Source organism: Watersipora subatra, chromosome 3 (genome assembly GCF_963576615.1).
Source record: "Watersipora subatra chromosome 3, tzWatSuba1.1, whole genome shotgun sequence".
Classification (NCBI taxonomy): domain Eukaryota; kingdom Metazoa; phylum Bryozoa; class Gymnolaemata; order Cheilostomatida; family Watersiporidae; genus Watersipora; species Watersipora subatra.
Window position 1 is genome coordinate 65,561,520 of NC_088710.1, and position 12,006 is coordinate 65,573,525.

Below are 12,006 nucleotides of genomic sequence, written 5' to 3' on the forward strand. Positions count from 1 at the left end.
ATAGTAGAATTCTTATTGGTCAGTTCTTATTGGTTCTTACATCAACGAAGCTGCCATTGCGGAGTTAACCAGATTCTGACTCTGCAATACTGTAGCTAGTAAGCTGAAAAATACTGCTGGAAGAAACCTTTTAACTTGATAGACATAGTTGAAACAAAATTTTCCTTGTATAACTGCATGTTCAAAAGCTTCGGCAATAAGGACAGAAATCGTGGAACAGTGAAGACACGGACTACTTTGCCACATAGGCAAAAATGATCATGCCAGGTTGCTATATAGCTCCCTTTTCTAGCATTAATGGCGTTGACATCAGCACCTTGAATAATCTCCATTTTTCATTTATAAAGCAGAAGATGACCCATTCCACCTGCACGATCTGTTCACCTGGAAAAACAAGTTTGACAGACTAAACGTTGCTATTAAGGAAAGCAACTTCCATAACGAAGTTATAGAAGCCATTCACTGGCATCATGAACACCGTTCTGCAGCCGTAGACCCCAATGTACCAGTCCCCTGAGTCATCTCATCAACTGATTAATGTTTAGAAACCCCAAAAATTGCAGATTCTTCAAAACGTGTTAAGAAATCGGGGTACAAATGTATTTTTTTGCAGCGTTCCTAGAATGATTTTTATTCAAATATGTCTGCGATATTTTAACAAGGGTGATGGAGTGTAAAGATGAATTTTTTTGCAAATTTATCTTTCGATGGAAGAATTATTTTGTTAAGATCTTTTACAGCCATGAAATTTTGGCTCGTTTCATTTAATCGTTTGCTCTATGAAGAACTAGTTTTATACTACTGCTAACTACTGTTTTATACTACTACTGTTTTTAACTACTGCTATATATATTGATTGAGTGTTTGCAGATGATCATCTTTACCCTGATTGCATTGATTGTCAATTTCTGCTGATTGTATTAGTACCAAAAATGTCACAGTAAAGTTCAACAACATTGTGGATTTTTTTAACGCCCACTCGAAATACATATTTCTGCAATTTACATACTGAGTAGTCAAGTTGCAATCTTGCCAGTTTTCAATACATGTTTGAAATAAAACAAGATTGGGCTAGAACATTGAAATAAAATCCCAAAGTCTCAGCAGTTGGGCTTTTAGAAAATGTTGAAATGCGCAAATCATTTTGCAGTGACAATTCTAGTATAATGAATGTACTAAACAATGGGCATAACCACTAACTGATAAAACTTTGCTCTCAAAAAAGAATAAAATTGAAAAGCAAAAAATGGCATATAACCTGGTGCATGCAAAAATTGAGAACTACAGATTTAATTCAAAATTTCTTTTTTGTTGTAAAAAGAGAAGAGGGTTGCAACATTGAAAGTAAAAACTGGTACATGTAGTTGGATATATAAGAGAGTTGATGTTGGAAATTGCTGTTCATTTGTCCAGAACAAAGGACTACAACTACAGGGTTAAAAAATGACAAATTATTGCATTGATATATACCTAATCAGATTAGTGTAATTTCAGGTCTGAATCAGAAAGCAAGTTGACACCAAGCAAGTTTGATAGTGTCATTAGCAGTAATAGATGTGGTTGCGTCAAAGTTGAGTCGATTTTAAAAGGAAGTATTTTTCTTTGTCTATCAGTTGATGTTGTTTGTTGTGTTAGGTGATCTCATTGTCAAGATATGGGCCAGATATTTAAAGATTGAAATCGAAAAAATTTTTTGATTGCCGTAAAAACGCTCAGGCCAAAAACACATGCCCAGTCTTGCCCAAAATGATGTAACACGTGATACAACCTGTCTCTATCTATTGAATTCACATAGGCTATTGCAATAAAAGTCTAGTCCGCAGCTCTATTGGCATATATTTTATCTTGTATTTGCTCATGTTGGCTAGAATAAAATTTTAAATCCAGCTACAGATACATTATTACCAATGTCTCAAACGAGGGAAATTAAAAACTTGTCATATTATCTTTTTCTAAATGCTGTGTAAACATCTTAGTACCGACTGCCAATTCTGCCAGTCTACGGTAATTATGTCAAGCAAATTATGTAGAATAAGGTCTTTGGATTGGCACAGTTCTGTCGCTACCCGCACTAATGATATACAGTCCCGCCTACATGATGCCCGTCGCTTATCCTGGGAGGGGGCTGTATATCATTGCCCACACTATGGCGCCTTACAGTGCCTCGAGTTTGCAACTCGAGTTGATAAGCCGAGTTATATTTACAAACTCGAGTTTGTAAAAGTAAGGTGCAATATATTGGTATTACGGTAGCATAACCATAGCTCTGGTTAAATTAAAGATGGTGCACCAACAGGCACCCGTTAGCTAATAGAAATTAAACTATGTATGTACTGTAAAACTAAAACTTTTCAACAACAAAAAATTCACTGGTCACATTTGATTAGTGGATTCAAGTACTAAACAAATGGTCGAGCTATGCAAAAGTGCCTGTCCATGCAGCTCTGATTACACTTCATAAATCCATCTATCAAACAAGATTTCAGCACAGGTGTCAATGGGGGTATGATGGATTCAACGTTCTGCAAATCATGTTTTGCATTATCTTCAACAATATCATTTTATTATACTAGAAATTCCACTGTCATACAGCCCACGACCAAAGTAATAATGGAAAAAAGAAAGGGTACTGTTGGTCGTTGAAAAAGTAGTTCTCAGCAGGAATTGACAGAGTATAATGTAAATGAGACTTGTTTGAGATGATATAAAATAAATTTGAGGGAGCACGACTCTAAAAAGATGCAACAGAAATAACAGAAATGTAACAGAAATAAATATTAATAAAATAAATAATTAACTATCTCAAGCTTATGTTTTACAATAATAAAATAAATATTAATTCAAGCTGTAGACCTAAACTACTGTACGTAATTTAAATAACAACAGCAATAATGATATACATGTATGTTTATTATATCTCTTATTATATTGAAATGCAATATTAAAAGTAAATGGCAAGCTGCCGTGTAATATACAATTTGAAAGTTGTTTGTTGGTTAAAATAAATATTAATTCAAGCTGTAGACCCAAATTACTGTAAGTAATTTAACTAACAACAGCAATAATCAAATATGTTTATTATATATCTGAAATGCAATGTTAAAAGTAAAATATATTGTAATATACAGTTTGAAAGTTGGTTGTGTTGAATGTAGAACGGTTTTGACAGCGATATGTAACAGAAATAAATATTAATAAAATAAATATTTAACTATCTCAAACTTATTTTTTACAATAATAAAATAAACATTAATTCAAGCCGTAGACCTAACCTACTGTACGTAATTTAACTAACAACAGCAATAATGAAATATGTTTATTAAATCTTTTATTATATTGAAATGCAATATTAAAAGTAAAATGGCAAGCTGCCGTGTAATACACAATTTGAAAGTTGGTTGTTGGTTAAAATAAATATTAATTCAAGCTGTAGACCTAAACTACTGTACGTAAATTAACTAACAACAGCAATAATGAAATATGTTTATTATATATCTGAAATGCAATGTTAAAAGTAAAATATATTGTAATATACAGTTTGAAAATTGGTTGTGTTGAATGTAGAACGGTTTTGACAGCGATATGTAACAGAAATAAATATTAATAAAATAAATATTTAACTATCTCAAACTTATTTTTTACAATAATAAAATAAACATTAATTCAAGCCGTAGACCTAACCTACTGTACGTAATTTAACTAACAACAGCAATAATGAAATATGTTTATTAAATCTCTTATTATATTGAAATGCAATATTAAAAGTAAAATGGCAAGCTGCCGTGTAATACACAATTTGAAAGTTGGTTGTTGGTTAAAATAAATATTAATTCAAGCTGTAGACCTAAACTACTGTACGTAATTTAACTAACAACAGCAATAATGAAATATGTTTATTATATATCTGAAATGCAATGTTAAAAGTAAAATATATTGTAATATACAGTTTGAAAGTTGGTTGTGTTGAATGTAGAACGGTTTTGACAGCGATATGTAACAGAAATAAATATTAATAAAATAAATATTTAACTATCTCAAACTTATTTTTTACAATAATAAAATAAACATTAATTCAAGCCGTAGACCTAACCTACTGTACGTAATTTAACTAACAACAGCAATAATGAAATATGTTTATTAAATCTTTTATTATATTGAAATGCAATATTAAAAGTAAAATGGCAAGCTGCCGTGTAATACACAATTTGAAAGTTGGTTGTTGGTTAAAATAAATATTAATTCAAGCTGTAGACCTAAACTACTGTACGTAAATTAACTAACAACAGCAATAATGAAATATGTTTATTATATATCTGAAATGCAATGTTAAAAGTAAAATATATTGTAATATACAGTTTGAAAATTGGTTGTGTTGAATGTAGAACGGTTTTGACAGCGATATGTAACAGAAATAAATATTAATAAAATAAATATTTAACTATCTCAAACTTATGTTTTACAATAATAAAATAAATATTAATTCAAGCTGTAGACCTAACCTACTGTACGTAATTTAACTAACAACAACAATGCCAACAATAAAGAAATATGTTTATTATATCTCTGAAATGCAATATTAAACGTTAAACGGCAAACTGATGTGTAATATACAGTTTGAAAGTTGATTGTGTTGTGATGAATGTAGAATAGTTTTGACAGCGATATGTAACAGAGAGCAAGCGTTGGCATTTACGCGTCTGGAAGTTTTATGCAAACTGGAGTGAAATAAAGAAATATTCTTGTCATAAAAGGGCGTTGTAGTAACGCCCTACCTTGTAGATAAGATGTAACGAAATCTGGCTGATGTTCTAGATAATTTGAAAAACCTTCGGTAATTGGACAAAAACGTAGGCTGATAAACTGTGTACCACATTTTCGTACCTGTAAATCGGTCTAAGCCTCAAACAGTAGACAAACAGTACACAGTAAACAGGTTCTACTATCTGTCGCACGGCTTTATTGGCGTTTCGTAGGTCGGTCGAAACTATTAATAAACCAAGCTGTTCAAGCGTTTTGTGGCGATTTGTGGCAAGACTTTATCGTTCTATTCTCTGTCGCTCGGCGTTTCAATTTCCGGTCTTAACTTTTATTAAACGAAGCTTTTCAGGCGTTTTGTGACGATTTTCGTCGTAATAGATCTGTCTATTTATGTATAATCCGATCAGATGGGTTAGTTTTAGATATTTGCGTCAACCTTTCAAAGGCTTGGTAACATATTTAAATAGGTTTATATGCGTTTTGTATCATTATTATACTTAAACGACTTTACTGAAAAATAGTTAAATTTGTTGATAGGATTTCGTTGCAAGGGTTTGGTGACGGCCGTTAACGGATAATTTTTCGGGAGTTGTGTGCACATATGCATTTATCATAATTCTCCCAATCAATCGTTTCACTCTTGTTTGGTCGTGGGATAATTCTTACAAGCAAACAAATTTTCATCTCATAAAGCTTTTATTAAAAATATCCATCCAAGTTGTGGCCAATAGGACAAATTCATCTACTGCAGCAAACTCAAACAAAACATGGTTTATGCAGCACACATTCGAGTCTCTCTTTCCCATTTATGGCAGTTTCCACACTGACAAAGCTGCTTCGGCTTGTGGGACCACATAAACATCCTTTAATCAATAAACCAAATGCAATAAATACGGTATATGTCATTCATAGACATGTCATTCTAACGCGTATCTACTGAAAGCTTTCAAATTGGGAGTTAGATAGATTGCGAGTTTAATTTTAAAAATGAACAAATGTTTAACAAAAGCATAAGTACGCCAAGCCAACGATTCGAAGCTTTGGTTCTGGAAGCTAAAGATGCGCATTGATCAATCGATTTTCTTCACTTTCTACAAGTGAGAAGTGAACATCTAAAGTCAAATCGTAAATTTAATTTACTAGCTAAAACTGCCAAAGAAAATTTGAAGCAAATATAGCTAGGTGAAATGATAAACAATTATAAAACGATAGTTGGTTATAGAAAGAAGTTATAATTCTATTAATTAGTAGATGTATTCGTCAGTACTAAAATTATTACCTTTAGTATATTTATCAATCTAAGCCATTGTATTGCTAGATGCCATAGATTAAAAAGAAGCCGTCAAGAACTCACTGTGCACCCGTATCTCGCACGCGCGCACAGGAAATTACATTATAACCTCAAACAGGGAAATATAATCTGAATGTAAACACGACAGTATATCTATAGGAGACTGAAAGTAAAAGATGAATTTACCTCCAATCTCCTATCTTCCTCTGTAGCACTTTAACCACCTGATGCCCAGAAAACTCGGACTCACCTTCACAGTAACTTTACAATTATGTTGTTCGTCAATAAAACGTGTCGATTGAGTAATTCATTAAAGTACCGATGTTAATTAATTTAATAGTGAATAATGATGTCCATGCGATTTAATAATGGAGTAAAATCCCTAAATTTGAGAGCACAGACAACGCGTTTTACGAGTGATAACATTCACTACAACTTATATAAAAGTTTCGTGCTGATGATTGTCCAATGAAGCGATCCAAAATTTATCGCTCGCGGACTCTTTTCAGATGTATCACTAGTTACGTCACGAATGAAGCACCCGCTGGAATCTGAGCTTTTTAAAAGATGACCTGATTCAAACGCATATATCTCTGAACAGGGTTAGTCTACAAAGACAAAAATGACATCAAATTGTAGCTAATGTTTTAGCCTTTTATTGGTCTTAATTTCATTAAATCGACCTTTTTGACGCAACCACATCTTTAAGAAAGTAACGGAAGAGAACTTGAGAGAGCGTTAAAATGATTTAAATCAGTGAAGATGTAAATAAAATAAACATAAACAACTAGCATTGATAATTTCGGTAATGAATTAGAATGAGCAGATGCTTCGGTGATGCAGTTACCAATATTCATGATAAACATGAGCAGATGAAAATGCTGCTGCATAAATTTTTAACTTTATAAAATCTTTAAGAGATTGAAGGGCTGATCTTATCTGCTACAAAATTACCAGCAGCCAGATTTCAGACATTGACTGCTACCATTGTTGCAAACAGTTCACGGAGCTGCGCCATCTAACAGATCTTTAACGAATCACTAATTAGAAAAAGACACACTAGTGTATGCCACAATTGTATTTAATAGTGAAGGTGGCACAAAACTGGCATCAAAGTATCCCTAATGTAAATATTATGCCTTGCGACCAGTACTTTTTAGCATTTTTTGGAACAAAGTATGTAGCATTATTATTTTGTAGTACATCCACTAAAACCTCGAAATACATGTTTAATTTGATTCGTGATCCTACTCATGCTTCAATCTACTATATAAACCGCAATCGTTGTCTGTGTGTGTATGTGTGTGTCCGCCTTATAGAGTATCGTACTTTTCGGACTATTAGCTGCTATTAGGTATCTAGGGCGCATTAACGGAAATCTCCGGTTAGTGCGCTTTTATACATAACCTATTCATCGTTTTTACACGAAAATCACGTGATCTCTGGTTAGCGCGCCTCTTTATGGTGCCCAACGACACTGTTCCGTTTTAAACAGCAAAGTTGCTACCGTGTTAAAAATCACCGTCCTGAGCTCTGCAGCCTATACAAAGATGTCTATACAGCTATACAAATATAATACTCATTAAATAAAATAAATTCATGAGTAGTAATTTACATACAATTAATATTTACTGCCAACGTGTACCGAGAAGGTCACGTAAACGTTTGTTTCTTGCGGTCACTGGAAAAAATGCAGTTCTCACCTACTAAATTTCCACATCAAAAAGGTACTTCTTATTCAATGTTGTATTGTCTATGAATTGCCACACTTCCAATGCATAACCCTTTCACTTGCGCCCATGTACAAATTTAGCTATCGGCCTACTGCCAGCCATTTTGCTGATATCGATTGCTTCATGATAGTTTTTCAATTTGAAACTCCATCTAGAACGTTTGTTTTGGTTATATATTTCATTTTGCCAACATGTTAACAAGCACTGCTAGGCAAAAAATTCATTGTATCTATAAACCTACTTTGTGCTTTTTAATTATCTGTGTAATCACAAAAATCTGAATCGGCTATAATGTAATCAACATGAGTAATTGTTTTTTTAACTCGGTGGCGTTTTCAAAACTTACACAAAAAATGGTTGTTTTTAAGTTAGAAATTCTCAAACAAAAATTAAATTTTAGGCTAATTTTATAGAGAAATCTTTAGACAACACTGTCACTACCATAAAAGTCTTAAAGATCATTGGTTATGTTATCAACGAATAATAAATTTTAGTTACTAGCAATTGCTGGGAAAGTCGCAAAAATGTGTCTACGGCGGTCGACCATAGAAAACGCATGAATGAGTCTACTTCAGTGAAAGGGTTGAAAACGTTGGATTTGCCACTGTTTGTGATAGTAAACATGTTCATTTCCTTCCGAAGCTGACTTACTTTTACTTTTTCCAGCCACGAGTACCACAGAACTACAGCTACTACAGTACTTGCACCGGCACTCCGAGCGTTGCGATAGGCGACGGTGAGAAAAAAGCGAGCAGCGTATATTACAAAAAAGCACACCATCTCATTCCCTTTTAAAAACGCTTGAAGCTGTACAATGCCTCCCAAAAAGCCTACTGCCCAAATGCAAGAACAGATTGATTCCCTTAGAGAAAAAGACCGAATTCGCAAAGCAGCAGCTAGACGAGCAGAAACTGCTGAGCAAACACAGCTACGCCCACAACAAAACAGAACTGCTACAGCAGCTGCTAGAAGTGCAGAAACTACAGAGCAAACACAGCTATGCCGACAACGAAACAGAATAGCAGCTGTTAGAAGAGTAGAAACCCTTGAACAAACACAGGTACATCGAGAGCAGGCCAGAATAGTTGCTGCAGCTGCTAGAAGTGCAGAGACTGCTGAGCCGACCCAGCAGCGACTCAAACGGCTCAGAGCAGCCACTACAGCGGCCAGATGTGCAGAAACCTCCGAGCAGATGCAGCAGCGACAAGAACATGATGCACTAGCTACAACAGCTGCTCGGCGAGCTGAATTTTCAAAGCAGATGAAACGGCGACAACAGCAAGATGCACTAACTACAGCAGCTGTTACCAGGCGCCGTGTATGGACAAAAAACTTCGCACTTGACTACAGTCCTGCAACACAGTATAGGGTCAAATTTTTCTATGGGACGAGTGTCCAAAAATGCTCCAGATGTAATGCCTTACGTTGAAAAGGCGAGAGGCCATATATGTAGTTTATATAGTAGATTTTATTGATAATAAATTTGATCAACACAACCACATTACTGCTGCACAGTTTGTATATACCATGTCAAAACACAGGCTATAGACGAAGAACTGGTGAGTCATGATTAGCGTTTTAAGCATGCAGAGGTCTCAATTCAATAAATGCTGGCGATAGCTTAACAGTGCAATAGCAAAATATTTTCTAGATATTCTTAAAATATGTAAAACCTTTCAATACTGCCAGTTTGAAGAACTTCAGTTTGCCTAGCAATGTCAATTTCATTATCAGTTCTGTGTACAAAATTAGGACAACTCCGATTTGAGTGGTTTGAGACTGATGCATTGTAGACTAGCTGTAAAACATATTGCATATTTCCATTGTTCTCTCCAACATTATTGACATGTACAATTGTATATGTGGATGCAGTCTGATCAGCACAAAAATTTCAGTAGATTGCATATTTGGAGTTGTTTTACAGTATGAAAGACAACTCTCAATAAAACTATTGCTTTACGTAAATTTGTTCCTGAACACAGGTAATGCAGCTAGTCCACATATATATCTTTTGCTAGCTTTTTTATTTCACCCCATGAGCATAACTTTTTCCATTTTGGTATAAAGACTGGTAATTTATCTATAAATCTTAATGTTTGTCATCATCATCTGTTCAAATGTGCACCTGTCCAGTTATAGCCATTAAAATCTTGGAATGAAAAGCTCACTGCATGCTGGATTTGAACTCACAGAGATTGCAACTGCAAGTTTCAAACCTTGCATTTAACCAGTGAGCTATACAGTCCTTACCATTGTTTTGGGCTTATCATATACCGTATACTGTATGCACACACTAAATGTGTGCTATTGATTATTAACTAATATTACCTTTTGCATTTGCTATTTTTTGAAACTGTTTAAAAACTTATTTTTTGCTACCATTACCTATTGTTTTAATTTGTAATTTTTAAACGTGCCTTTTCAATTTCAAATGTGCCATTACACTTCCATTTTCTGTTTCTGTAAGGATCGATTGCTACATCGGTGAAGACTAATAATTTTTGCTCGGACAATTGTATTATCTCGAGTAGGAATAGCCTCTACATTCTCTCTCCATTCAGTCAGGCAAAGTACCAGACAAAGACAAGACAGCCCGATATTTAATTTTTACATTCATACCAGTATCGAGAGGTACCAGAATTGTTGTATTCAAAGTTTTGCTGGATAGCTTCTGCTGGAACAGTGACATTTTTTACAGACACACACTTCTATGCACGAATTGTTATTATTGATTCGACATACTGTATTCAGGATTTTTATTTTGTTTTCTCAGTTGGCATTAATCGTATCATTACCGAATCATCTTTTATTGTAATCGTAGCAAAACAGACTCAATTTAGCTATTGCTAATTATTTCACGTTAACTTGAACACTTACATAGTTAATTTATTTTTTAATTTATTTGACCTGCACAAAACATTTTCTTTATAATATGAAGTTTGAAAGTGGGAATAGTCAGGGTTAGAAACGATAGATGACCAACAAGTCAGCAAAAAATAATAAATTGTGGGATCACGTAATACCACAACTGCTGCAAAACATTGCAGGAAGCACTGCGATACGTCAACAAGCAAGCATAAAAATCTAGGGCAATTGCTATGCTGCTAGAAATATTAAGCATGGGAGTGATCCAACCATCACAGCTGATGCAGTGTGAATACGTATATGCCATATGGGACATCAGTTAGATTGGGAGTTGTCTGATCATTATGATGAAGAGCTCATGAATGAAAACAGCACAAAATTGCTACTAAATCATGATTATTATTGACCAACACCACTTAATATGAAAGAGACTAACTGGCTACAACAATTACTAATGGCTATTCAGTGAAGCAAACCACTCTACAGAGTGTCAAACACAAGGAGAGGTATATCACCAATATTACAGGAGCCAGCTAGATTTATGACTTGTTGGAGCGAAGTAGCAGTCAGCATGCACCAGATCAGCAACCAGTCATCAGTGAGACAATCACTTACAACATTTTATTTAGTATATTTAGATATAGCTTATAACATCATTTTAGTCTAGAAAATGTTGTATTGTATAGCAGTAGAAAATTATAGCATAATTTTTCAAAATATTTTTAAGATATTGTATTTTATGCAAAAAGATTGATGAAATGGCTGTGAAAAGAATGACATAAAACGATAATATTTTTTTGCTTCATATAAATTAGCTAGCTAGCAGCGTCTTAGAACGAGGATTACTGCAAAATTAATTTCACAATGCTATTACCATTAGCTTTTGAGTTAGACCAGTTTTGTACAATTTGTTGCCTGACTTGAAATATTTTTTGCTTGTCATCATGGGATTCCAAGATCAGTAAGGAATTTCAGCTTACCGCAGAGAATCTGAAACAGAAATGATGCAAGAACCACAAGCAAAACACAACCAACCAATGACCTTGGCAATGGCACAAGGACAAGTATAAAAAAGGGGTAAAATCGACAAGAAAGAAGGGAGAAGCTGGCAGCGGGCTACCGAGAAGCCGGCAGCAAGCTAGTGAGAGCGAGAAGTGAGCCAGACAGCAAAGGGGAAGCACACAAAAGGAACCAAAACAGGAGAAGACTAACATAAGCCCAAGATAGCGAAGGAGCCGGCAGCAAACAGCTTGCCGAGGAAATACACAGCAGATACGATTCACCCAAAGAGGTGCCAAGCCAGGAAGCTATAAAGCCCTGAGAAGAGAGTTTATTCAGCCTCCTGCCAGCAGAAAGAGC

General features: G+C 34.5%; 1 protein-coding gene across 1 annotated transcript in view; it reads left to right on the plus strand.

Annotated features, from left to right (window-relative positions):
- The first annotated feature begins 54 nt into the window (after positions 1-54).
- The window catches only part of LOC137391875 (uncharacterized protein KIAA1143 homolog), a 19,232-nt gene continuing 7,280 nt past the window's right edge, over positions 55-12,006 (plus strand). Inside the window, exon 1 of the mRNA XM_068078421.1 lies at positions 55-267. Coding sequence (XP_067934522.1) covers positions 255-267 — 13 coding nt within the window. The 5' untranslated portion in view covers positions 55-254. The remainder of the gene's footprint in view (positions 268-12,006) is intronic.